Source organism: Lepus europaeus, chromosome 5 (assembly GCF_033115175.1).
Source record: "Lepus europaeus isolate LE1 chromosome 5, mLepTim1.pri, whole genome shotgun sequence".
Lineage (NCBI taxonomy): Eukaryota > Metazoa > Chordata > Mammalia > Lagomorpha > Leporidae > Lepus > Lepus europaeus.
Window position 1 is genome coordinate 44,727,622 of NC_084831.1, and position 26,945 is coordinate 44,754,566.

A 26,945-nucleotide genomic window follows, 5' to 3' on the forward strand; every position below is an offset into this window, starting at 1 on the left:
GGGCGGGCAGATGAAAGTGCTTGTTCCCCCCATGGCTACCCTTCACTGAGCCCGCCAGGCCCTGGCGTTGCCAAGACGACCGCTGCCGACAGAAAGAAGATCCGGGGTGGGGGCAGGGGGCGTGCCAGCCCGCCCCTGGCCTACTAACCTGGCAGGCAGATTTCAATGACAGCCCAGGAAGCTGCTATTAAACTGTCACCCCAGTCAGCGAGGCCACAGCCCCGAGTGTTCAGCAACAACACAGCAGGAGTGAGAGGGGAGGAGCCGCTGGCCCCCAGCAACCCGCACCCCCTCCCAAGAGGCCCCAGCCCGCCTGCCCGTCCACCCTCGCAGGCAGTGGCGGCCTCTGTGTGGGGCCTGGCCAGTCTGATTCTTTACTTTTAAGTGAAAGAACGCCTTCTCCAAGTGAAACGCTGATGCAGGACCCAGGGGTCTCTGGCAGCTGCTTCCTCGCCAGCCCCTCAACAGCTGGGAGACGCTGGGGTGCAGAGCCCACCGTCAGCAACTTTGGGGCCCTGCAGCGCTGAGTTCCAGTTCTTACCCCCCGCCCCCATAGGCGCTGTTCCCGACATCCCTTGGGTTCATGACCCCGTGGTCAAGGACATCCACAACAGGTTCCATCTCGCCAACCCAACACTGGTCATGCCCTAAGCCCCTGAGATGAGAGAGACTCCATGAAAGTGACTGCCACCCTCCCAGGCACGCACAAGCCCCATTCCGTCCCACGAGGGGCTGCGTCTGACCCAGCCTGTGTCCCTACACTGGCCCTGTTCCCACAGGGTCCTGACAGCGTGGCCAGGGAGGGTGGGGTTCTGTGGTTCTGGCCACTCCCACCCCTGGGCAGGTGACTCAGGGCTCGCTTTCTCCCCATCCCTGCCATCCCAGCTGGGACAAGGGAGGCAAGGAAGACGCTGTGGGCGCTGAGGCGCAGGTGGACGTGTGAGGGGCGTGAGGGGAGGAAGAATGGGCTGGCGTGGGCAGGTCCACAGGGAAAACTCCCCCCACACCCCTGAGCCATTCCACTTTGGAGTTACATGTTCAAGCCAGGCTAAGTGACAGGACCCAAGCCCCCACAACGCCGAGTATGGAAACGAGGTAGGAAGAGGCTGGGGAGCCAGAGGGAGAGACTGAATGGGGGACAGTCACAGGGACACCCTCCTGAAGGAGGCAGAACCTGGGCTGGGCCAAGGGGTGACTGAGCGGCATCAGGATCATCAGCGGCCCGTGTGGTATGGACACAGGTGCCACAGCCTGGTGTCCTCCCGTCCATCTCAGTGTCCCCCTGATGCCAAGCGGGCACTGAACATCTACGTGGGAGGACTCTGGCACGGCAGCTGAGACGCCTCTTGCCACCCATATCGGAGTGCCTGGGTTCAAGTCCCGGCTCCGGCTCCCTATTCCAGCTTCCTGCAAATGCAGTGGGTGGCGGCTCAAGTGCTTGGGTTCCCACGATCCACATGAGACACCTGGATCGAGTTCAGGGCTCCTGGCTTGGGTGTGGCCCAGCCCCAGCTGTTGCAAGCATCTGGGGAGTTAATCAGCAGATGGAAGAGCTCTGTCAGTCTGTCTCTATCTTTCAAAAAAAAAAAAAAAAGACGGCCTATCACCTATGGCCCAGCACCTCCAACAGGCCGTGCGGCCATTTCCCACCCCGGGCGTCAGCTGACACTCTGCATGTGGGACTCCACGACAGACGGGTTGTGGTTCTTGGCGCCGCTCCAAGCCCCTCTCCCATATACCCCAGCTGCTCTCGGACACTGCCTGACCCCTGGCTGGCTGTCACCAAGGGAGGCCCAAGCCCTCGCTGGGGTATGTGGGACTCCCTGTCGCCACGGGGAAGATGAGCGTCTCTGAGAGATGGACGACAAAGGCGTCTTCCTGTCGCGGTGCCTTGGACGTGCAGGGGGAGCTGAAGCGGCGGCAGCTGGGAGCTTGGGGGTGTGAAGGGAGAGGTGGGCAGGATGGGTCAGCGGGGGGCCCAGCTGGTGCCTGCAAAGCACCCAACACGATGCTGGGGGCACTGCCTGGCGGTGCACGGAGGGAACGGCCTTTCCCACTGCTCATCTCCCGGGCTCCGGCCTGGATTTCGGCCACCTGCTCGGCACTGGAATTGTAGGTCCCCACACATAGCTGGAAGAAAGCTCCTGGTATCCTCAAAGTAGAAGCCTCCAGAGGGTAGAAGGAAGGGCAGAGAGATCCTCAGGGCCTCCAGCCTCACACTGCCCCCTCCCCTTGTACAGGGAGCACTTGACCTACCCGGTGGGAACTCTGCCTCCTGGGACCAGGGAGCTTCCTGTGTGAGCCCAGCCCAGGCACCTGGGCTCAGGGGTCTATGTCTCTGCCTCCCCGGGGGGGACCTCGAGCTTGCCACGAATCCCTCCTCTGAACCGACGGACAGTGATACGGTTACCGTGGCGGCCACCTCTGGGTGCCCAACCTGCTGCCTCTCTGCGGCGCCCCTCCGCGCTGGGCCCCGGGCTTCCCGCCAGTGACGTGGGCAGCTGTGCCCAGGAAGACTGCAGGGCTGCAGCTGACCACCCACAGAGCCCAGCAGGAGGTCTGCAGCCCAAGGTGTTTCCCTGTGAGGTTGCCAAGGCCGGTGCCAGGGAGGCTGCTGGTGTAATTTGGAGAGAGGCTAAGAACATTTCCCGGAGCAGTGTTCGCACTGGTCACCCTGGCTAGGCTTTCCTGTCCGGCTGGCTCCCCACCTCCCCCGGCAGGGGATTCACTGCCTCCCAGGGCACTCAGAACACTTCAAGCTGCCCCACTGACTGCCCTGGCCTGTCCCCGGCCACCCCCTGCCGCCCATCACCACTCGATGGTCACAAACACACCAGGGGCTTCCCACCAGGTGCCTTTGCTCGTGTATCTCTGCCCAGTGACATCCCACCTGCCCAGGGCAGCACAAGCTTCATTTTGCACTGACAATGCCCCCTCCTCACGCCCCTACCTGTGACAAAGCAGACAGAGCAGGGCCTGCCTGGGCCCTGAGTGCCGGGTACGGAAGGTCTACTCTGCTCCATTTCCACCACCAGTTTCGGCAGCCCCGACCCCAGCAGGACCCGGGCAGAGCTCAGAGAGGAAGATGGACATGGCACCCATCCCCCCACCAAGCTCAGAGACAGCCCAGCCTCCACCTGACCGGGCTGGGCCCTTAGCTGCCCTTCACGGGGCTTCTGGACGGGGTCATGGGGAGCAGTCTATAAAGCCAGAAACAGGCTGGGAGGCTCCACGCTGCTCAGGCTGCCCTTGACCTCCGGGGTGCCCTTGGACAAGTCCCTTATCTCCTTGGTCTCACGTAGACATCAGAGGAGGAAGGAGTCAGGCTCCCAGTGAATGCCATTCGAGGACCTGCCTGTGGCACTCACAAGGTGGGGGTGACAGGGACAGGCAGAGAGCACTCTGCCAGGTGCTGAGGACAGTGGAGCACGTGGCTCAGGGCAGGTGCTCAGTGGACACAGGGGAGGAGGGGCCTCTGCTCAGAGGTGGGGACCCTGGGGGTGTCTGGGGACAAGGAGACAGATTAGGAAACTCAGCTCAGCCCAGAAGAAATCTAGCAGAACGTCCCATCCCCAGCTGCTCAGCCTGGCTCCTGGCGGCAGCCTGGGCGTTGGGTGAAAGCCTGGAAGCAAAGCCCGAAGCAGGCGAGGCGGTCCCCAGGTCACATGACTCGAGGCGGGGCCAGAGTCCGCTCATCTCCAGGGCCGCACTGGGAAAGGAAAAGCAGGGTGCTGCTCCTGCACAGGGTTCACAGCCAAGCCAGCATCAGAACTCCGGACCCAGCAGCCTCGGTGCACGCAAGACAAGATCCCCCAGCTGGACCAGAGGTGCGGAAGTCACCGTGCGGCCCGAGACACTCACATCCCTCTCGGAGCCTCAGTACCTGCGGCTGTGCAACAAGGATGCTGAAGTTGGGCTCAGAGAAAGGGGTGGTTTAGGCTGGCTGCAGCGGGGGCTGGGGAAGGCCGAGAAACTGAAGTCCTGTCTGCCCCAGAAGGAAAGGGTAGATTCTGGAGCAGGTGGGGAGGGCTGCTCTGGCTCCTGGTGCATGTGGAGGGAAGCAGTCAGCCTCCTCAGGAAGGGGTTCCAGCCACAAGCCAGCCACACCTGACCCAGCAGTGCGGTCCCCGGACAGCAGTGGCTGGCCTCAGGCTTCCTGTGTCCAGCAGGCAGCCCACAGCTGCACCGACAGCAAGGGATCAGCTAGGTCCTGGGAACAACTTGTAGAACCTTGTAGAGCCTTAGCCTCGTCTCCTACAAAATGGGGCTGGGGTGGGGGGTGGACATCTGGTGTTGCTGGGGATGCCCATGTCCCATACAGGAGTAACTGGGTTCAAATCCCGGTTCCACCCCCAGTGCAGACCCTTGGAGCCAGTGGGGATGGTTCAAGCAGTTGTGTCCCTGCCACCCACGTGGGAGACCCAAATTGAGCTGCAGGCTCCTGGCTGGTGTGGACACCGGGCAGTGAACCAGTGGATGGAAGCTCCTTCTCTTTCCGCTGCTTGTCTCTGTGTCTCTCTCTTTGTCCCTCTGACTTTCAAATTAATTTTTTATTTACAAAAATATAACGAGGTTAACTTGTATCAGTGGGCTACAGGCCTTGGTGGTGAGAACTAAAGGAGATGCAGACATTGGCACTGTAAGGAGAAGTGTGCAGGCCACATGGGAGAGCTCTGGCCCGCTGCCCCCATGCCCCACTGTGCTCCGAGCTGCTGGGACTCTGGGTTGGGGGTAGCTGGGACTGGAATGGGAGAGGGCTCCGGGCAGGTGACGGGGGCAAAACTCCCAGGCGAGAGCTTCAGGGCCCCACTGCAGGGGTGGCCTCTCCACGTGGGGTACAGGGGAAGGTTCAGGAGGAACCAAGGGGCCCTGCGGGCAGAACACCCAGGGGACTCAGCCCTGGAGGCCCTGTGACCCGACCCTCAGATTTCACAGACGGGGAAAGGGAGAACGGAGAGGCCTGGGCTGACCTGAGGTCACTTCCCGAGGCGAGCCCAGCACAGTGCTCACCCTCCTTCCCCAACACAGCCCGGAACAGAGCCGCGGCCCACAGACTCGGGCAGAAGCAGAAACCAGCCTTAGAACCCGGACACACATGGTTCAAACACTCAGATGCACTTGGCAGCAAGGTCACGGCCACAGAGTCACAGAATCTTCCCAGCCTGCAGACGCTGGAAGCTTTCACTCACAGATGCTGATCTGGGAGATGGCCTGCCCCCTGCCCGCATGCCGCCCCCACCTTGTCCACTGCCCTTGGAGTGGGCAGGCACGGTCAGCTGTGCCCTCAAGAGGCTGGCCCGTCCCGCCCTCTTGGCCAGGAGGGAAGGAGCCCTCTCCAGGACAAGCCCACCTTGGACAAATGGATTTTGCTCCCCTCCTGCTTCTCTGGCTCTGGTCAGAAAGATGCCCCAGGATGTGGCAAAGAGCCAGGAGCTGCCACGAAATGACTGCCCAGCAGACAGGCTGGTCATAGGCTTCCTGGGAAAAGGAGGGAGGGGCGCCTCAATCCAGCTCACGGGGCGAGGAAGGAAATTCAGGCGGAACGCCGAGGGGGCCCCAGCTCCCGCCACCTGTGTGAAGCACCAGTCACCCCGGGCTGCTGGAAATCACAAGAAACCCCCAAAGAGAGCGCGATTGTGGCCCAGGGCTCATCTGGATTAGAATGTTTGCCCTGGCACCCTAATGATGGGAATGAGGCAAAAGTCCCCGTTTCCTGGGAGACAGCCATGCCCAAGTGGGGGAGGAGAGGCAGGCCCACGCGCAGCCACTGGACGGCTTGGCAAGGCTCCGGGCACAGGGGGTCCTGGGGCAGGGCTGCGGGGGGCCTCCCCTTGCCCAGCCCCTGCAGGCCTCAGCCGCAGTCCCCTGTTTTGAAGGTCAAGCTTCTGCCCACTCCCAGCCCCTGGGAAATGTCGGGTCCCCAGGGACCCTGCTAGGTGCAGACAGGGGGACGTTAGGCCACGTCGCGAGCTGTTGGTCCTGGGAGGGCTGGGGCTCAGGGACGTGGTGGGAACAGGCAAGCAGCACGGGCAGAGGTCACAGCCACGGCACAGCTCAGCAGCTCCATCCTGAGCTGCCACGGCTGCAGGAGACGAGCAGAGGGAAGCAGTGGGGCCTGGTGCCCGGCAAACCTTCACTGCCCACTGGCATCCTGGCCCAGACCTCAGCCAGCCGCACCGCCGCTCAGAGCCCCTTCCTCAGGGTGCCCACAGCCTGCATCGTTCCCCCAGTAAGACAGGTCCTGCGACAGCCTGCAGGAGGGGGAAGCCAATCACAGCTCGGTCTGCTGCCCCCGATGACCGCCCACCTCTCGCTCTTGTCTTCAGGGGAACACTTCCTCCCAGCAGACGTGTGGCCTGCTGCCTGCTGTGGCTCTGCTCCTCCCTGGAGCTGGTTAAGGGACCCAGGGCTGCAGTCCCGGCTTTGTCCCTTATGAGCTGTGTGACTTCAGGCAGGGTTCTTAGCCTCTCTGGGCCTGTACATTCCTCTCCTACAAATGTGATGGTAAATCCTAGTTTGCAAGCTGGCTGTGGGATCACTACTCGGGGCTTCGGGCAGTCTTGCTTGCAGTTTTGGGAGGGCATCAGAGACCTCCGCTGTCCTAGGCCACCTGTTGGTCTCTGACTTGTTTTCTCCATGAGGCAGAAGCAGCTTCCCTGGCTATTGCCATAGTGCTTGTGACCCTGATGGGCACAGCCAAGGCTGGTGCTCCTGGACACACAGGCAGCAAGTGGGGGCCACAGGAGGCCCAGCCGCCGCCTCCCCTCTCCTGAGCCCCACCGAGATCCAGGCTCCTGTAGCAGAGAAGGGAGCCACTGGTACAGCTTGGGGAGCACATGGCCCCTTCGTGGGGGGCTGGAAGTAGAGGACACCTGCCCTCCATCCCACTGGAAGCCTCCTGATCCCAGGTGGCACGGAGCCCTGCTCTGGGCCACAGCCGCATCACCTCGTGTTGCTGCCACTCGACTATCCCTCCCTCCCTGACCAGGCGGGCCACGGTTTGCATTGGCGGGCACCAGGGGATGGCGAGGGAGCACGTGCAGAATGAATGAATGGATGCAGGCCTGACCTTTTCTATCAGAATGGAATCTACAGCCTGACGTACAGAGCACCAGGGAAAACACTGCTTCAGACTTGCTCACCCACGCACGACCTGGGGCTTTCGACTTGGCCCCTCCACACACTGGCTCTGTGCAGGCCTGGGTCTCCCCATCTGTCAAGCCAGGGATGAGGCTTCACCCCGCCCCCACCGAAGGCCGGCATGTGCTTGCCAAGCCCAGTCCCCCTCACCTCTGCACAGCCCATCTGTGAGCACCGCTGCAGCCAGGAGGGGTCAAGGGGGCCGGCCTCACTGCACCCGAACTCCAGGCCTGGGTACAGACCACACACAGAGCATGCGCAGACGGGCAGACACTCGGGCGCTTGCACACAGCACACGCCTGTGCAGATGGGCCCACGTGCACACTCCGCTGAACACACTGACACACATCACACTGTGCACACGCCACAGGTGGCTGCCTGCACCCCTCACACACACTGCACACAAATATGCGTAGATGTCCCTGCCTCTTCGTGGCAGCCAGATGGTGGGATTCTCCCAGAGGGCTGCCATTTAATGCTCTAATTAATTAAAAAACAAAACCACAACTAGGTATCCAAGGCTGGGGTCTGCTCCAAATATCCCGGCCAAGGCGTAGTCTGAAGCCACCTGGCCAGAATGTAGGCCTGATCCTATCCTGGTTCTAACGCTGCCCCCACAACCCAGGACAGGGAAAGACCCCCTTGCCATTCTCGCCTCAGAAGACAGGGAGCTCAGTCCCTGCGGAAGCCGGAGGTCACTGGCTCTCCTGCCAGGCTGCCCTGCCGTGGGAGGGCATCTGCCCCCCACAAACTGGGCTTGGGGGCTGGCATGCAGATCCAAAGGCGCCCTGGCTGATCCCTCCTGGCTACGGAGCAGGCTTCAAGGGGCCGTGGGCAGAAACGGAAGGGAACTGGATGTGCACAAAGCACAGAGCTGCCCGACAGTCTGCGTGGGAGGCAGAGGCGGGGCAGCCGGAGAGCTGAGGGCTGGCAGCCTGCTCCTAGGGGACCAGCGTTCATCCTCACCCCCACCCCGGGGCTCCAGGCTGTGAAGGCCCCAGTGGGGAGGGTCACTCGCCTGCCTGCGAGGCCTTGTCTCTGCCTCTGCTGGTGCCGGTGCAGGCGGTGAGTGTTCAGGAAATGCGGCGGTGAATACGGTGCCTCACTACGCACAATCCGCTCTCAGGAGCGCGGCAGATGCACAGTTTGGGCCGGATGTCGCCCGAGTTGGCCAGTCCAGCCCTGGCCTGCGGCGTCCCCACTCGTGCGTGGGACGTGAGAAGCCCACGGAGGGCTGACACACAGGACCGGGGGCTGCCTCTCTCTGGAACTAGGGATCTGGGGCTGGAGACGTTTAGGAAACCAGCACAAGGGGCCTGGGGCCTCTGCACCTCCCATCCCAAAGGAGCCCGCACCCAGGTCCCCCGGGCTGGCCTGCGTAGTGCCTGACATACGTGTGAACTAGTCCCTGCCGTCACTGTCCCCGCCAGCAAGGGGGGGGGGGGAATGCCCCCTGGAGGGGCTGTTGAAGGACTCACGAGGTCAGCGTGGAGAGCAGGGACACACCGTGTCATGTGGTAGGCAACGCCAGGTAGGGGACCACAGACACCCACTATGCTCTCTGACCAGAGCCCTCGGAAGAGCCAAGGTGAGGAGCAAGGTGGGGCCTGGGGACTGCAGAGGGAATCTGGGCAGGGCCTCCCATCAGACCCGAAGGCCCCAGTGGTGCCTTCAAGTGGCTGGCTGCACGGTGGCACACTGCCCCAGCTTCCCCCAGGGCCAGGGTACGCATGCGCCAAATGATCAGGCCTGATTGCCATTCTTAGTACTAACGGGGTGGGGATGGCGCCCCAGACCAGAACCAACGCGGAGCAATGGCAGGACGGGAGCCCAGCCCCCACCTCTCCTGTCCTCTTGCACCTGTCCTGCCTGTGTGAGGGCCTTGCTTGGGCTCCATCCACCCCACTGCAAACTCACTCCCTGCCTCCAGGGACAGCAGGCTCCTGGCCCAAGGTCCCCAGCTCCCTGCAGAGGGACTACCCAGCTGGAGTCGTGGTGCCAAGGACCTGCCTGGGAACGGTCTGGGGGGAGGGGGGAGGAGGGGCTGGGGCAGGGGCAGATTCCACCTGCAGAAAAGCCCTCAGGACCCCCAGCTCTGCCACTGCCTCCCCTCCCCACCCCGTACAGCATCCACAAGTCCTGCCTCGATGCCCCGCTCCGGAGGCCTCCCTGGCCGCCCCAGCCTCCTTACCTCCCAGCCACGTGACTCAGACTGCTGCCGCTCACTGCCTCCACCTCTTTCTGTCCTCTGAAATGGGGGCCACCACAGGACCTGCCACGGGGAGGGCTCGCACAGGGTGTGTGTGACGACCGACGACCCTGGCACCGTACAGCCGAGAGCGGCAGGGCTCCCCGGTCTCTGCGGAGCCGCCCTGAGGCAGCAGGGCTGGCCCCGCTACAGACCTCGGAACCCCAGGGCCTCTCAGGACAGAAGAAACTTTCTTTCCAGAAACCTTGGAAAGGGCCGCCTGATAAAGCAGCACAGTGTCTACCCCACGAGGCGTAGGAGCAGGGGCCCCACTCACTCCCCCAGCGAGCGCTCATCAGGGCGCCTCCTCTGTGCTGGGTCCAGGGGCTGGGAGAGAGCACGAGAGTCCACCCTGCCCAGAGTAACCCGCCCTCTAGAGACTAACAGATGCTGGGGGTGGGGGGGAGGGCACATGGGCCCTGGCCCAGGCCTGCCCAGCCCCACCCCCCCAAACAGACCCTGGAGGAAATGCAAGAGGCCCTCTGGCCATGAAAAGGCAGCCAGCAGCTGTGTGAGAGCCTGAACCGTGGCCTGGGAGACCCCTGCCCCGAGCCCCCAGTGCCCTCTGCAATCCTGAGGCTTCCCAGTGCCTCTTGACCACAGCTCCAGGCCAGCCCCCAGAGCCCCTGCCCACCCCCGACACCCAGTGAGGAGGGAGCAGGGAGTACCCTGGGCAGGAGGCTGCCTGCACTGGGCCAAGGGCACGTCTGGTCTGGTCCCAGACGGATGGCAGCCTCACCCCTGCCCAGTTTCGTGCCTCACAGCATCCCCCCACCCCCGCCGACGGTTCCTGGGGAGCAGGTTCCAAGGAGGCCCGGCAGCCAGACCACCAGCTGCTTCCCCCTCCCCAAACAAACCCTGGCCACAAAGCACCCCCAGATCTGCCCGCCCGCGGTGACAGCCTCTTGGCACCGGCTCTCCCCTTCCCTCCATCTGTCAGCATTGGTGCAGACAGGCTGTGAGAACCACAGAGGAAGCCGCAGCGCTGCTGGGACCCCTCCCCTCCCCCTCCCCCAGCCCCACCTCGGCCTCCCCCTCCGGCGTCTTTCTCTTCCCTCCCATCTGTCTCCCTCTTTTCCTCCTGGTGAAAGCACTCAGAGAGTGAGTGGGGCGGGGGGAAGAGCCCTGGCCAGCCGGGGACCCTCATCTATAACCACCACCTCCCAGCCTGGTCTTCCCCTGTCCCTATCGACTAAGAAGTCAGTGCCTGTGGGACTGTGGGCTCAATGTCCCCATCTGTACAATGGGCACAGTAATTCCTGCCGGGCCCACATCCCGAGGCCTAGAGGCAACACATGCGAGGGCTCTACCAACTGCAGAGCCTCATCAGAGGGGAACGGCCAGTGTCCCGGCTGCCTCCTACTGAATGTAGGACTAAGCTCCAGAGCTACTCCTCTGGGGAGTAGTGAGGCCAGAATGGGACACAGACGGCCAGACAGACGGCCAGACGGACGGCCAGAAGACAGATGGACAGACGGACGGCCAGACGGACGGCCAGACAGACAGCCAGACAGATGGACAGACGGAAGAGAATCAACAGCAGCGGGAGTGCAGGCAGGCCATCGATGAAACAATTCTCACTGTGTTAGTGAGGCGAGCAGGGCAGAGGTGGGGAAACTGAGGCGGGGGGGGGCATCAGTCTCCTGCCCCTGCACCAGGCTCAGCCCTGGCTGCTCTTCCCAACCCTCCAAGAGGCTCGAGCTCCTCCTTGCATCCTCCCAAAACCTGGGAGAGCAATCAGCTCGCTCTTTGTTTCTGAGGGTGCAGGGCCCGACTGGCGTGGGGTCCATGAGGAATGGTGGGGCCCTGCCACAGACCTCTCGTGGGGAGGGCAGCTGGGGCTTGGGGGTGCAGGGAGCCTGGCACACGCCCCAGGGTGCCAGAGACTGAGGGGCTCCTGACAAGCCGGCTTTAGTCTCGAAGCAAAGCGGGACAAGTCGGTCACCCTTGGCGTGGGCTGGCACTTGGCAACACCAAAGCACTGGGCAAACACAGGCGTGGGCATTTTCACTGAAAAGGAAGCAAACCCCCCTGCTCACCCCCTGGCTTGTGGAGCTTGGCCCAGGGCTCCAGAGGCCTGGGGGAGGGGAAGTGCTGGTCTGACTGCAGTGGGGGCCCCTCGGGGCTGCGTCTACTCCAGCCATGGCACAGATGCACCTGCGGTAACCGGGAGGGGTCTTGGGTCCCATCCCCATCACAGTGGAGCCAGCTGGGGTTCCCAGTGTGCCCGCAAGGTGTGCCCATCGGTAGCTCCTCCTCAGGTGCTGCAAGGGCAGTGGGCACAGAACCAAACCTCCCTGGGACCTACAGGGCCGCCTGGCTCAGGCACGCACGGCAGGGGCAGAAGGCACTGGGCAGGAGCAAAGCCCTCTGCCCTCCTCTGCCAGCCCTGGCCGGGACCCCTTGTCTCTGTCCCTGAGGCTCACGGTCTGTGAAGCACAGACTCTTAATGAGGCCATCACAGTGTAGAGTGACAAGGACAGATGGAGGGAAACGCGGGATGGGGAAGCCCGGGGGAGGCTCGGACCCACAGGCGGGGAGGGGAGGGCTCCCTGGGAATGGTGATTCTAGAGATAAAGGGAGTTGGACAAGCAGAAGTGAGGCCCTCCAGGCCAAGGAGAGGGTGCGGAACTTCTGGTCTGGGCTGTGACTGGCACTGATGGTGACATCAGAGGATGGAGAGGCGACAGGTGCATGTGAAGTGTTCATTTACCGATCTGAGAGATGGAGAGAGAAAATCTTCTATCGATTGGTTCACTCCCCAGATGCCCACCACAGCTGGCGCTGGGCTAGGCTGAAGCCAGGGGCAGGAACCGCATCAGGTCTCCTGCGTGGGTAGCAGGGACCTGAGTACTTGACCCATCACCTGCCACCTCCCAGGGTGCCCATTAGCGGGAAGCTAGAATCTGAAACGGAGCGGAGACCCAAACGCAGGCACTCTGAGATGGGATGCAGGCACCCGAGCGACAGCTTTCTCACCAGGTAACCAGGTCTTGAAGGGCTCTGAGAAGACTTTGTCCTATGAGGGGTGGGCGTAGAAGGCGAGCAGGGGACGGACCCGGCCACGCACTTCCAGAAGGGTGGGCGTAGAATGGCGAGCAGGGCGGGGCATGGGGCGAAGCGTAAGGCAGGGCTGCTGCAGCCCAGGAGGGCACGGCAGCGGGGGTGGGAGCTCAAGGAGGGGAACAGAGAGGCTGCGACACATCCTGGGTTCCTGACCACAGCCACGGAAAGGCCTGTGCCATGGACTGGTTCGGGGGGCAGAAGAGTGCAGCCCCAGCCCGCCACCATCACAGGATCTGGGCACTGCAGGCCAGGAGACCAAGCTGTCTGGGAAGATGTCAACTTCACCTCCAGGCACAGTGGCCCCAGACGGGGAGGTCAGCGGTGGCAGGCGTGGCCTCCCTGAGCCCGGGGGCTGTGGCAGGAGCAGGCTTGGTGTGCGGAGCAGCCTCTGTGTGCAGGGACCCAGGGCAGGGCTGGAGTTAATGAGGAGCAAGGGAGCTGCAAGAGGCAGAGCTGGGCTCAGCAGGTGAGCAGACAGGGACACGAGCTGCCTGGTGGCTTGGTGAGCTCCTGTCCCCCAGCCCCCAAACCCTGCATTGGGATGGCAGGAGGCTGCCCAGCCCCAAGCGCCACAGCTCACTCATTCACCTGCTCTACACAACGCCCCAGGGCCTGCTCTGTGCCAGGCTGGGCACGGTGGGCACCAGGGGTAGGTGGAGCAGGGCAGGGGATACAGGATGGAGGCGGGCAGTCCCTTCAGCCCTGGTGCCCACGCTCCGAGTCATGGTTCTATGTCCTGCTGTCCAAGTGCCCAGAACTTCCTGGGCATATTTGGGGCACAGGGCTGAGGCCAGGCTGGGCCAGCCACACCCAAAATGCCACCTCTGCCTGGACTCCACCCCCTTGGAGGTCCCCACGGCTCTGGGCTCATTTCCTAATGAGGTCCTTGGAAGGACTCTCTAATTAAACTGGGCCAGTAAGTTTCGGCCTGGGGCCGCAGGGGAGAAGCAGGCAGGGAGGAGCCTTTGGGGGCAAGGGCTCCCCAGCCCCTCCCACTCCAAGCAGCAAAGCAGTTCCCCCCTACCTCTGGCCTGGGAGGGCCTCCCCAGAGGGTAGATAGGAGGCACAGGTTCAGAGGGGATTAAACCAGGCCTCACCAGTCTGGGCACTGATCGCGAGCCAGGCTTTTCACAAATTAACATCATCAAGCCTCAGCCACCCCAAGGGGAAGATGGCTCCACTTGACAGCTGAGGCAGGCGCTCAGAGAGGGGGTAACGTGCCCAGGATCCCACTTGTCCCCCAGCAGCCTGGCTGGAGACCCGGCAGTGATGAGGGGCCCTGGGGCCTTTCACACGCACCCGCTCCCCCTGGCTGCTCACCAGGCTTTCAAAGGGACTGGGGCTGGACTTCAAAGGCTGCCCAAGGGACTGCAGCTCCCGAGTCATGCTAAGTGTCCTCCTGTACAGACTGAGCTGGGCTGAGGGTGAGGAGCAGAGAGCAGAGACCAGACACCGATGCGGGTCACTCAGCAAGTCAATGACAAGGGGCAGCTGCCTGGGGGTGAGGCTGAGAGTGGGGGTGGGGGAGCCAGGAGGGACTGCCACAGAGTTCAGCTCCCAGGGCTCCCAGAGGGGAGGCCTCCGCATAGACTGCACAGGCGAGAGAGGCCAAAGGCCAGAGGGAGGCAGGGTGCAGTGTCTGGGGAGAGGTGGGGGAAAAGAGAACCAGGCCTGGCTATCCTATCTGTCCTGGTTTGATCCAACTCAGCAATGCAGGAAGGACTCCCTGGCTCGGTGGGGCCCGTGCACTGGGCTCCCTGAGCTTTCTGGCTCTCCGCACAGGCCAGCAGGACTGGCCTCTCCGACTGTGTGGGGCAGGCGTCTGGGGTTCAGGTTCTGGGGACTTGCAAGCTGCAAGTGGAGGGGCTGCTGTTGGAGCCCGGGTGTGGCAGACACCGAGGGGGCTGTGGCAGCCCTGCACCGCTGCGCCCCATGGCTGGAGAAGCAAAGAGCATCCCAGGGCTGCTAATTCACGTGGTCCGCTCTGGCTGGCCCACAGGCGTAAGAAAGTGGGCCCAATCACGGCTCTGTGAGAAAATACACAAGCAGAAAACTCCCAAGGAGACACAGGCCCTGCTAATAAACAGTTGGCTCTGACTCCGCGCGGCCGCTTTGGCCGTGGCCCCTGTGTGGGCAGCTGGGCAGGGCCCCAGGGGCTTCCTTTGGTTGGATTTCACAGCCTGGATCCTGCTCTTAGTCCTGGGCCTCCTGGAGCCTGGGGCCAGGCCATGGCACCGTCTAGCTCCCCTGAAAGCCCTGGCCTGGGGGAAAATGAGAATCCCAGGGCATTGGGGCCCACGGGAGCCTGGAGATACCACACTCCCAATGAGCAGAGACCCCAGGAGGGGCAAGGATCTGCCAAATGGCCACTGGGCAAGGCAGGTGCAGACGTGGGCCTGTTGCCCAGACCACGGCTCTTTGCAACAACCTCAGGCCTCTGGGAAGGGGCCTGATAGCTCGCAGGCGATGGCTATGGCCTGGGGAGGAGCGGCTACCATGGCAGGGGGCAGGTTAGGAACAGAGGTTGCTGGTACCTCTCCAGCTGCCAACAACTGCCCACTACATTGGCCTCATGGCAGGTGGCGGGGGGGCTTTTCCGTGCCAAGTGTGGGAAGAAGAGCATCACTGTGGCCCCATAGTTGCTATGTGTGCACAACAGTCACTCCCACCTGGTACATGCCCCTCGCATCACGCATGCACCCCAAACACATGCGTGTGTGCCCATGGCCAAGAAGGCACTCTGGGGTGACGGGGCAGCAGTTGGCAGCTCAGGCCGGAAAGAGAGAGTGCGGCATGAACGTCCCTGGACTGAGGCCTCCAGGAATGCCCACCCTTGGCCTCCAGCTACTCAGCAGGGCAGCTTAACCTGGGCTTGATGGGCCTTCCAGGCTCTCAGCAGCTGCCACGTCTGACGCCAACCTGGACTCACCGGTGAACCAAGGCCCCTCATGGGTAACCAGGCCAGGTCCAGCTGGTTAACCAGCTCCTGGGGGCCACCCAGAAGGCTGCCACCCCGGCCCTGGTGCGGACAGGAGTGGGGGTGATGATGCCTGCAGGCCCCACCCCCACCTGAGAAGCCTCTGTCCTTGCAGGCAGCCACGTCCTCCCAGCTGGCCAGCTGACCTACATCTCTCCTGCCACAGCTTCAGCAGCCGCCCTCTTGGTGCGTCCTTGGTGGAGGAGGAGAAAGCTGCGATGGTCCCTTCCAGCGGCCAGCCCCTCCCAGGAATCACAGGCTTGGGAAGGGGCGCGGGGATGCTCACTTCATGGCCAGGCTCTGGGCAGAACAGCTCCCGGTGCCTGCACACCTCCAAGCCGTAGGCTTATTTCCCCCACTTCAGATCAGCTCACGGGACTGGGAGGTCTGACCCCGTCTCTGTCCCTCACTGCACAGCGCCCAGCCCACAGAACTGGACCCCTGTGGTATAGCAGGTTAAACCGCTGCCTGCAGCACTGGCATCCCATCCGGGCACCGGTTCCAGTCCCGGCTGCTCCACTTCCTATCTAACCTCCTTGCTAATGCGCCTGGGCCCCTGCATCCATGTGGGAGACCCAGAAGAAGCTCCTGGCTCCTACCTGCTTCAGCCTGGCCCAGCCCTAGCTGTTGCTAACGTCTGGAAAGTGAATCAGCAGATGGAAGATCTCTCTCCCCTTCTCTCTGTAACTCTGCCTTTCAAATAAATAAAATAACTCTTTAAATTAAAAAAAGAGCCCACCTGCAGCCCACCAACCAGCCACACTCCCCACCCTAAGGGACTCTGAGGACACAGGCCCCCACCGCCACCCCCAGGCCAGGACTGCCCAGCTTGCGCCCTGACCTCAGCTCTCGGCAGGAGTCTGCTCTGAGTGCGGCTGGCAGCGCAAGTGGAGCAAGGACCAGTAAGTACAGGAGAAATGAAGTTCAGAGAGGGGGAGCCCCTTGCCCGGGGTCACACAGCAAGTTGGGGGCAGGCACAGAACAATGCTGGGGAGGGGACGGAGTCTGCGGATAACGGTGACAGGAATGAAGGGACGGTTTTGTTCTCATCTGCTTTGTATCAGTGGGGGTAGGAAGTCCTTGGGGCCAGAACACAGTTGCCTTTCCTCTTTGCTTTGCGAGGCTGGATATGGCTACTTTGTCTCATGGGACAAGGTGGACAAGGTGGCCCTGTGCCCAGGGAAGAGGGAAGCCCTTTGGGCTGGAAATGGGGTCAGGGGGACATGTAGGGGATGTGGCTGTGAGATGGGAAGGTCTCCCTGTCTCTCTCTCCCTCTCTCCCGACGATGTATCTTAAGGAAGGGATCAGACGAGGGCACGGAGGTGTGGTACAAGCACAGCCATCCCAGCACTGTGTAGAACAGGAAACGGACGCAGCGACACCCATGGAGAGCACACGCGGGATTATGTGACGGGACCCATCCGGCCCTTCCAAGCAGTGACGGGCGCCCACGGCTGCTGACACAGAAAGCCGCTTGGGACACCGGCAGAACACAGCGGGCGCGGCCCGGCCTCGTTGTTGCTTTTTGTATTTGAAGCAGCCCGGTGTCCATACACACCAGCCCTCACACAGACAGAAGCCTGGCGTCAGAGCTCTCCACGGACACTGCCACCTTCCTCTTCTCGCTCTTCTCTATGATTGCTTTGTGTTACAAGGACCAACTGGCGTTCCTGCACTCAGAACAGGTTCCTTCCACTGGGGACATAAATACAGCCAATGAAGTGCGTGCCGGCTCCAGCGCCACCAGGAACTGGGCACGTCCCTGATTGCCTTACGAGGACAATGGGGGCGCCGCCGGCCTCCCCGGCTCGTCCCTCTGAGGACAAGCTGGAATAGCCAGGACACTGAGGCAGTCTTCTTGGGGACCGGGATGGAGTCCCCTGTGGTACCCCAAGGCCCGTGTCCAGGGAAGGTCGGGTCTCTCAGCTTGTGGGCACCTGGGCTGGGCGGATGGGACACAGCAGGTGAGGAGCAATCAGGACTGGGCGGGACCTTCAAAGCCCACAGCCCCTCTGGAGGCACGCGATTCCTGGGGCCTGCGACATATGGCAGCTGTGGGAGGAGCCAGGGCCAGCAGGACTGGTAATTAACCACTCCCCAGGGGCCCTGCTGCTGCAGCTCTGGAGAGGGCTGATGGGAAGGGATGCCTGGGGTGCCCGAGCAGGTGGGGAGGCCACCGCGCGCGTCAGCTCCGGAGCCAGGGCTCTTTCCTCTGTGTGAGCAAGGCCCCGCCCCAGGTGGCCAGCATGCTCAAGGATTCTGGCTCTCCTTAACACGATCACCCTGGATGCCTCGCTGGCAATACGGGGCCTGCAGTCCCCTAGCACAGGGCCCACAGCTCTTCCGTGGAGAAGCACTGGGGCTCTCACTCCCTGGGGTTGCCCACCCTCAGCGGCCCTGCTGCACGCTTGGCTGAATAACCACCACTTTTCAGGCTGTGGCCAAGAGAACCCTGGCCCTTGCACCAGGTCATATCCAAGGGAGGCCAGGGAAGAGGGCGTTCTCCCAGGGCCCTGTGGGGTCCCAGAGAGGAGGGTCCCTCCCCAGACCCACAACCGTGTAGTCCAGGGAGGCACTGTGGGCACAGTGGCCACTCTCCCGCATCCTCCATGCGCTCCGAGCTCCGGGCCCTCTGACCCAGCAGGCTAGACAGAGCTCGGGGCGGACGAGCTCGAGGAGGTCGGCGCTCTGCACCAGACTGACCTGGGTCGGACCCTGGCTCCACCACTTAACAGTCACGGACACTGGCCAAGTCACTTGTCCCTGGGCCTCAGCTGGAATAACAGGGCCAGTGTTGAGGCGCAGCGGGCTAAGCCGCCGCTTGCGATACCAGCATCCCATATCAGAGCACTAGTTTGCATGCTGATTGCTCTGCTTCTGATCCAGCTTCCTGCTAACATGCCTGGGGCAGCTCAAGTGCTTGAGCCCCTGCCATCCACGTGGGAGACCTGGTTGGAGTTCCAGGCTCCTGACTTCAGCCTGGCCCAGCTCCAGCCATTGAGGCCATTTGGGAAGTGACCCAGTAGATAAAAGATTCTCTCTCTTTCAAATAAACATAAATTTTTAAATGTGTTTATTTAAAAAAAAATTGGATGGGCCGGCGCTGTGGCAAAGCGGGTAAAGGCACCGCCTGCAGTGCTGGCATCTCATATGGTACTGGTTCGAGTCCTGGATGCTCCACTTCCAATCCAGCTCTCTGCTATGCGGCTATGGCCTGGGAAAGCAGTAGAAGATGGCCCAAGTCCTTGGGCCCCGCACCCACATGAGAGACCCAGAAGAAGCACCTGGCTCCTGGCTTCGGATCGGCGCAGCTCTGGCCATTGCGGCCAATTGGAGAGTGAACCAGCAGAAGGAAGACCTTTCTCTGTCTCTCCGCCTCTGCCTCTCCTTCTCTCTGCGTAACCCTGACTTTCATATAAATAAATCTTTTTTTAAAAAAAAAAATGGGAATAAGAAGAAAACAGCCCTTACAAGCTGAGCAGTGCCGTGGCCCAGGTCAGTCCCAGGCAGGGTACACGCGGCCAGTAGCTGCTGTCAGTGATTCTGGGAGAATATTAACGCCGGATCCCTGTGTCCAGGCAGGGCTGGGGAGCACGCGATGTAGAGAAGGATGGAGACTGAGAACAAGGCCACGTAGTGGGAGCTCAGGGGCTGCGGGGCTGAGGATGTGTCTGGAAGGGTGTCCTGGGTGGGGGGCGAGGGGGCACCTCTGCCAGGCCTTCAGAGGCTAGGTGATCAGGAGACGAGACCCGAGCCTCCCACAGCCTTCTGGGCTGGCTTCCCGGGGGCAGCATGGGCCTAGGCACGCCAGGAGAGCATCCACTTGGTGACAGCCCTAGAGGTGGCAGGTGCTCCGCCAGCCCCCTGGGCTCTGCGGCTCCTCCCTCCCTCCCTGGGGAGCTCTCTGCCTCCACCTGCCACCGGCCTTCCCCACCGAGGGAGGGAGCGAGTGCTGCCCTGGCAGCCGCGGAAGACACCTGGGGAGGTGGCCAGCCGCCCTCCAGGCCCCTGCAGGCCCAGGAGAGCTTTCCACAAGCTCGGCCATGGCCTGCTGGGCCCAGGGCCAGGGGACAGACCTGGGCCTAGAAGAAAGGAAGCCTACGGCCTGAGCTGCAGGGTTGCCCCTCCCTGAAAGGCCCACCCAGGAGGCCAGACAGGACGGACACAGACGTCAGGACAAGCACACGGCCTGCGGGAAGCCAGCCCCTGCCTTCCTAGGGCCCCACAGGCCTGGCTGACTCAGTTCTTCCCCCAGGCTGGGCAACCCAGTGGCTGAGGCAAACGCCAGTGCCCTCAGACAACAGCTGGCTAAGGTACCCAGAGACTTGTTGAGACGGCTGGTGGAGGCAGGCCACACCCACCGCCATTCCTGCGCCACTGCTGCTGACCAGGCGCACTATCCCAGCATGCTCCGAGCAGAGGGCCAGGCGGCCTGAGGACAGCCCGGGGACAGCCGGGATATAAACCCAGGTGCCTCTGATTCAGGGCTCCACCGAGTGGTGCCTTCAACCCAGGTCCCTAAACCCCCCCAGTGGACACTTGCAGCTCAGCTGGGGGAAAGCTTCTTGGAGGTGAAACGGGCACGGAATCGTCCAACGCAACAAAAAGAACATCACCAGTGCGGGAGGGGAGAGAGTGTTCCAGGCAGACGGCACGGCACGCGCTGGGGGCCGGAGGCCGGAGTGGCAGGAGTGCAGTCGGCGGCACGGGTTTAGAGCAGAGGATGGGGGACAGCAGGCAGCGGTGCTGAGGTGTCTAAGCTGACCTCAGCCCCTGGCTGCTGGAACTGCCCACGAGGCTGGGCCTGGGGTCTGCGCTGTCCACCGAAGGCCAGATGCAGGCGACAGTGGCCGCGGGGGGTTGGGGCCAAGCTTTAATTATTTACAAGGCTGCTTCGCAGCAGGCCCAGCTCAGCGCTCCTGCGGCCCGGGCTCGCCCAGCTAATGAACTCTGCGCCGTGGGACAGCTCGCCGCAGCCGCTCTTTATTAAACATGGGATGGAGGGGGCCGAGCGACGCCCGGACAAGCCAGGTACAGGGGCCCGGCACCAGAGTGCTTGTCCAGCCCACCTTCCTACAGGGAGCCGCTCGGAATCCTTCCCAGGGCTGGGGCTGACTAGGTCATCTCGAGAGGGGGAACTGGAGGCTGGGCGTGGGGGCGGGGTCACCTGCAGGGCGCCCACACCTCCCCCAGCAGCAGCTCGGCTGCTGGGCACCTGCAGCCACATCCCAGCCCTTTCACCCGCGAGCCAGCTGCTTAACCTCTCTGCACCTGTGAAATGGAAACGATTCGTGGACTTCACAGGTTCGCCCGTTTTACAGGCCAGGGGAAAATCAGGCGACGCAAGTCAAGCCTCAGCCACCACCTGGCCCACAGCGAGGGTCCCAGCGTCCCAATGCGCGCTGCTGGTGTCGTTTCTCTGGGAGCAGAGGCCTGGCCAGGGGCCAGGGGCCCCACCTCTCCACCCGCGCTAGGGAGCAACAGGAAGCCGGGCCCAGGGGCCAGCTGGCCTACGTGACCCAGGGCCACAGCCAAGACTTCCACCGACATCCCTGGCCGAACTGCCCTGCTCCCGGCCCCTTCCTCCACTTTGAAGGTCCTTGCAGCCGCAACGGAGGGAGGCCCCGTGAGCTTTTCCTTTCCCCAGCCGGCCTGTCCCGTGTGTCCCACAGGCCAAGTCCCGCCCACTGAGGATGAGGCCCAGGATGTGCTCCGGCTCCAATCCTGAGGAGCTCTGTGGCTGTGCGGCAGCCACGCCGCCTCTCCTGAGTGAAGGGTGTCAGAACTACCTTTCAAGGCCTAGCTCACTACCTCCTCCTCCAGGAAGCCTTCCTTGGCTTCCTCAGCACCAAAGCGCTCCCCCTCTGGCCTCGTGTTCTGGACTCTGTGGGAGCCTGAACTCATGATTTATAAATCCCAACCCTCGGTCTGCAGGTCCAGGGAGGTACACAGGCAGGACGGCTCAGGCCTTCTTGTAGGGCCCAGTGCCCAGGCAGGCTGCTCAGGGAGGAGCCAACAGCCTGAGGGCAGAACCCTCAAAAGAAACTTGGTCTGGGCAGGGGTCCCCTCCCACGGGGAAAGAACACCTCCCAGCACGTGGCCCGGACACAGCCACCCAAGGCCTCGCCTCCAATTTCCCCTTGCGGCCACTGGGAACCATCGCCTGCCCTGCCTGGAGACTTTCCATGCTTAGAGCCCATGATGGAGGGACCACTCCAAGCCCCTGACATCCTGCGCTTCTGTCTACTACCTCCCGGCCCAGCATTCCACCCCACCCATCTCAGAACCACAGCAGAAGCCCAGACCGGCCAGTGGCGCTCTCCTGGCCCCGGCGAGGTCCCCCCTCACCACCACCATCAGGGGGCTGCTTCACCCCTCCACCTTGCCTGGAGCCCCCAGTGGGGACGAGAGGGAAGCGGACCAGCGTCCGCAGGCCTGGGGCTTTCCACACCACGCTCCCCACCCCTGAGTCCTGGTGGGCGGAGCGCCTCACTGAGTTCCGTCATTGTCATTCTGAGCTGGGTGACCTTGGGCCAGCCACTCACCTTCTCGGAGCCAGCTGGTCTACAAACAGTTGACAGGGGAGTTTCTGTCACTTCCCAGCCACTCCCACAAGACTGCTGCCATCAACAGAACCAGGGAGATAAGGGATGGGCAGCCCAGAAACACAGTTTCTTTCTCCCTCCCTGGCCCTCAGCATGGCCATGGAGGGGACCACAGCTGAGCGGCTCCCACTGATGGCACTCCCAGCGCTGGGAAACGGCCCGGGTCACCACCAGGCTAAGCACCCTCACGTCAGGTGCTTAAGTTCAAGCTCCTCCTTAGCCGCCCAGCGGCTGTGCAGCAAGGAGTTTCACCTCTCAGTGCCTCAGTTTTTTGCTCTGTGAAATGGGGCTGCTGTGAAGATGAAAATTTCTATGTGACGGGCACTTCACCACAGTGCTTGGCACACAGTGGTCAGCACATACTGGTCTTGCTACTTCCAATTAAGTACATTTCTAGAACTGGTCCTCAATCCCGGGAGGACTGCCAGGGCAGGAATTATTAGCTCCCGGGGTCAGGCGAGGAAACAGAGGCAGGCGCCCCAGGTCACAGAGCCAGCGCTGATCGGGTTTGACAGTAACGGGGTGAGGTTGTCTAGTAAACATGGCCGGGGGACCCTCAAGCGCTCAACACAGAGCGTGCCAGTGCCAGTGTCCCTCAGCCCTTCCTGCGCGCCACGTGGGGTGTGGGTCTGTCTGCCGGCTGCCCTCTATCCGCAGGCGCTGCGCTCCCGGGGGGCGGCGCCCCAGCACAGGGCACAAGGCAGGCGCCCAGTACTAAAGCAACTGCTACCTCTTTTGCTGCATCCCACCGAAACTCCCTGCCAACTTGCTTCCGGTCCTGAACCCCGCGCACCCTGAGAAGGCACTCCAAGGTGGCCCACACCCACCACACTCAGCACAGGCAGCCGGCCACCTGCACGGCCACCTGCACACGCAGGCGGGAAGGGGGGGTTCACGCACGCCCTCGGACCCGCTCCAGGAAGCAAACCCTCGCTCCCGGCCCCTGCTTCCTGGTGTGCCCCATGACTCATTCCGGCCCGAGCCACCAGGAAAGCGCGGTGGGCAAGCACGGTGAGGTTAACGGGCGGCTCCAAAAAGGTCTTTGCCGTGACTCGGCAGAAAAGCGCCGGGCGCGGGCGCCGGGCCCCGCCTGCACCTACCATGCGGCCGGGCGGGGCGGGGGCAGGGCCCCTGCGCCCAGGGCGCCGGAATACTACACAGCCGCCCGCTCCGCGATTGGCCGTTACGGCCACGGGGGCCTATGGGGTGGTCCTCGCTCAGCCAATCAGGGGCCCCGGGGAGCCCATTCATTCACAAAACCCGAGCAGGAAAAGGAGCGCGGGGAGGCCTGCAGCATCGTGGAACTTCGAATCACGCGCGCGTCCCGCGGGGCTGGGCCGCGGGTAGGAGCGGGCGGGAGGCTGGAGAGCCGTGAGCCAGAAGCGTGCAAGGACGGCCGCGTCCCCGCCCACAGTGAGAACACGCCGGCTCGACGCGCCCTCTTCCCTGGGCACCCTGCCTCGGGCTCCGCCCCTGGTCCCACTAAGACACGCCGGCCGCCTGCTCCCGCCAGGTCGTCCAGAGCCACCAGGCCTGGAGCGAGGGTGCAGGCTCGGGCGGCCAGGCCCGCTCAGGCGGCTCGGGGCTGCTGGAGCCACGTGTGCACCTGCGCCCCCCACCGATCGCTTCCTTCCGAGCCCCCGCGCCCAGGCAGGTCACTCACGGCAGTCGTCCTCGTCGCTGTTGTCCGAGCAGTCGTCGTCCTCGTCGCATCTCCACACGGAGGGGATGCAGCGCCCGTTCCGACACCGGAACTGGTGCTCTTCGCACTCCTGGACTGGCCCTGCGGTCGTGGGGGGAGGGGGAGATGGATCAGCGGACTTGAGCCCTGCGCCCCACCACGCACCCCAGGCTGCCGGGCGAAGGGAAGGGGTGGTGTTGGCGACCACGGAGGCTCCGGGCTCCTCGCTCCGGGATGGCTTCGGTTGCTCGGAAGACGGGCCGCTCGGCACAGCACACTTGGGGTCGGGCATCCCTCCACACAGATACACCCACGGCCCACAGTCATTCACGCAGACCAGCGCGCGGGCAGCCCCCGCACACGCGGCACATCCCCCCTGCCATCAGCCACTCTCTCTCCATCGAGCGAAGGGGTCCCCGGAAACGCATTGTCAGGCGGGGGAGCCGCTGGGCTGCGCTCACCGCCGCAGCGGAGCAAGCGTGTTAAATAAACCCACCCGCGACACTCGCACCGCTCAGCCGAAATCAGGAACAATCTCCCGCACAGCCCCCTCCCCGCAAAGTTCACAGCCCACTGGGCCCCCCACTGAGCCCAAGAGCGGGTGCCCGCAGGCTAGAGCCTCGGGGACGGGGGTCCAGGACACATTCAGGGGCCGCCGGCTCGCGCGGAGCCTGCCCAGCCCGGGGGTCCGCGCCGCAACCCGCCCCCACCCCGGCCGCTCCGCCGCGCTTTGTTGGCTGCTCTGGCAGCGCAGAGCGGGGCCGGGAGCGACGCACGCACCTTGGCTGCCGCGCAGCGAATCCGCTGCCGCCCCGAGATGCAGGAGCTGCAGCAGCAGCAGCAGCAGCAGCAGCGCCCGCGGCCGGAGCGCGCCCCGCTCCGGGCGGCCCATGGCGGGCCGGGGGCTCCGGGCACCGCGCCCCGCGCACCCCGCGCCGCTGCCGCCGCCGCGCCTCAGCCTTCCGAGTCCTCGCCGCGGCGCCGGGGCTGCCGCTGCCCCCGCCGCCGCCGCCGCCGCTGCCGCCCGCTCCGGCTCCTCGGCTGCATTTCAAGCAGGTTCGGTGACGCTCGGCGGCGGGGCGGGCTCAGGCTGGGCGCGCGGCCCCGGCCCTGGGCGGCCGCCGCCGGCGCGCGCGCTCTCTCCCGCTGCCGCCTCCGCCCCCACGCGCCTCCAGCCGCCGCCTCCTCTTCCTCCTCCCTCCTGTCCTTGGTCCAGGCCTCCCTCCACGACCCCGCTCAGGGCCCGCGTGAGTGCAGACGCGGGGATGAGATAGGCGAGGACTCTGCCCCTGGAGATGGCAGCAAGTTTAGGCGAAGCGGCACGGACTGCCTGGAGGAGGTGACGGGCCAATCGGAGCCTAAGGGATGCCTAGGAGGGCCTGGGCTCCGGAGAAAAGATGTTCCAGGGCGCACGGGCCTGTGCAGTGTGCGTGAGGGCGGGGGTTGGGGGTGGGGGCTCGGGCACTAAGATGTGCGTGATCAGAGCGAAGCAGCGAGCTCTGGGCAGGACCTCTGCACCTGCCACAACGGCTCCCGCTATGTAGCTGCTTTCTCTGCATATTTGTACCTGTGCAGAGCACACGCCTGGGTGATCCTGGGCAGGGCTGTGTGGCAAGTGGCTTGGGCGTGGAGCACGGGCCATCCATCCACCCTCGTCCAGTACCCTCCATGGTCGCGGGCGAAGGGGCCCACAAAGTACCTCTTGGCGTGGCGGAGAAAGGCAAGCCCCATGGGGGGCTCACGGGAGAAATGCGCCCTCGCCGCCAGCAGGGGCCGCTCGCGCAGGGACCCTGCGAGGATGACGCGGCGCCTTCCCTGGCGGCCTCCCCAGCCTGCGGGCTGTGGGGAGCAGAGCTGGGACTGGGTTTCAGCGGCCTGCTGGCGAGCCTGGCGCAACCGCTCAGCCATCTTTGGAGAATAAGGCCTGAGGGTCTGGCTTGCGGGCGTCGAGGCCCAGCGTTAGGCTCTGCTCTTGCCCCTTTGCTTCGCCAGGCTTGGCAGCTGCCCCTGGCTTATCAGCGGCCATCTGAGCCCTATTGCTTGTCCCCAAGGATCGCCCAGAAAGGGACTTCGACCCAGCAAGCCCAGTGGCGCGGAATGGGGTGGCCCTCTCATTAGCTCTTCCACTCCTTGTGAGGGCTGAGAGCACCAGCCCTGCCCACAACCCCACCTCCCTCCCCCCCTCCCCGGTGGTGGTGGGGAACCTCCACTTCTGCAAAACCACTGCCCAGAACCCAGCTGGCCCCAAACAGCCAACATGGCTGGTGACGTTGACCCTGCTGTGACCTTTAGCTAATTATAATAACCTTATTTTAAAATGACCATGCTCCACATGGTGCACCTGATGCCACAGCGCCTCTGAGACTTCAAAAAACAGGTAAGAAAGTGGGAAGTCCTCAGGTCTCTCCCCCTAGGAATAGTCAGAGCCCCTGGGAGAGCAGCTCATGCTCCAGTGTGTGCCCACTCCCCCGGTACCTCGCTGTGTCTCCTCCTCACAGTCTGTCCTGCAGTGTAGACATGAACCTGGAGCCAGCAGATCAGAGCCACCCAGACGTGGGTTGGTGAGTCTCCCGGCTCTGACCTCTCTTGTGTTTGAGAATCTGGGTTTCATTTTTTTTTTTTAAGATTTATTTATTTATTTGAAAGTCAGAGTTACACAGAGAGAGGAGAGGCAGAGAGAGAGACAGAGAGAGGTCTTCCGTCTGCTGGTTCACTCTCCAGTTGGCCGCAATGGCCGGAGCTGTGCCAATCCAAAGCCAGGAGCCAGGAGCTTCCTCCAGGTCTCCCACGTGGGTGCAGGGGCCCAAGGACTTGGGCCATCTTCTGCTGCTTTCCCAGGCCATAGCAGAGAGCTGGATTGGGAGTGGAGCAGCCAGGTGTTGAACTGGCACCCATATGGGATGTTGGCACGCAGGCAGAGGCTTTACTGGCTATGTCACAGAGCCAGCCCCTGCTAACTCCTCTTAACCCAACCACATCTGCTCCCTCCAGAATGTGTTGGAGGTGAGTAGGCTGAGAGCCCATCACCGTGCAGCTTGGACACATTGGGTCGTTGGTGAAGGAGGTTTGGTAAGAGAGGCTGGGACCTGCTCCCAGACCATGCAGTGCAATGCCTGGAGCGTCTCCTGTTTCCATTGTCATCTGGCCGTGGACTTTCTACACTGCCTGACCTCTGCTTCATCTGTGCCTTCTGAAACTCGAGCCCTTTTGCTCCTTTGGGATGAGCA

General features: G+C 63.2%; 1 protein-coding gene across 9 annotated transcripts in view; it reads right to left on the reverse strand.

The window, feature by feature from the left end:
- LRP8 (LDL receptor related protein 8) overlaps positions 1-24,610 on the reverse strand; it is a 68,064-nt gene extending 43,454 nt beyond the window's left edge. For all 9 annotated transcript variants that reach the window (XR_009865921.1, XM_062191368.1, XM_062191366.1 and 6 more), the window contains exons 1-2: positions 24,499-24,610; positions 23,701-23,820 (exon numbers count right to left, since the gene is read on the reverse strand). Coding sequence is in view for 8 of the 9 variants with exons in the window: in XM_062191368.1 (XP_062047352.1) it covers positions 23,701-23,820; positions 24,499-24,610 (232 nt within the window). In the remaining variant the exon portion in view is untranslated. The remainder of the gene's footprint in view (positions 1-23,700; positions 23,821-24,498) is intronic.
- Positions 24,611-26,945: the final 2,335 nt, after the last annotated feature.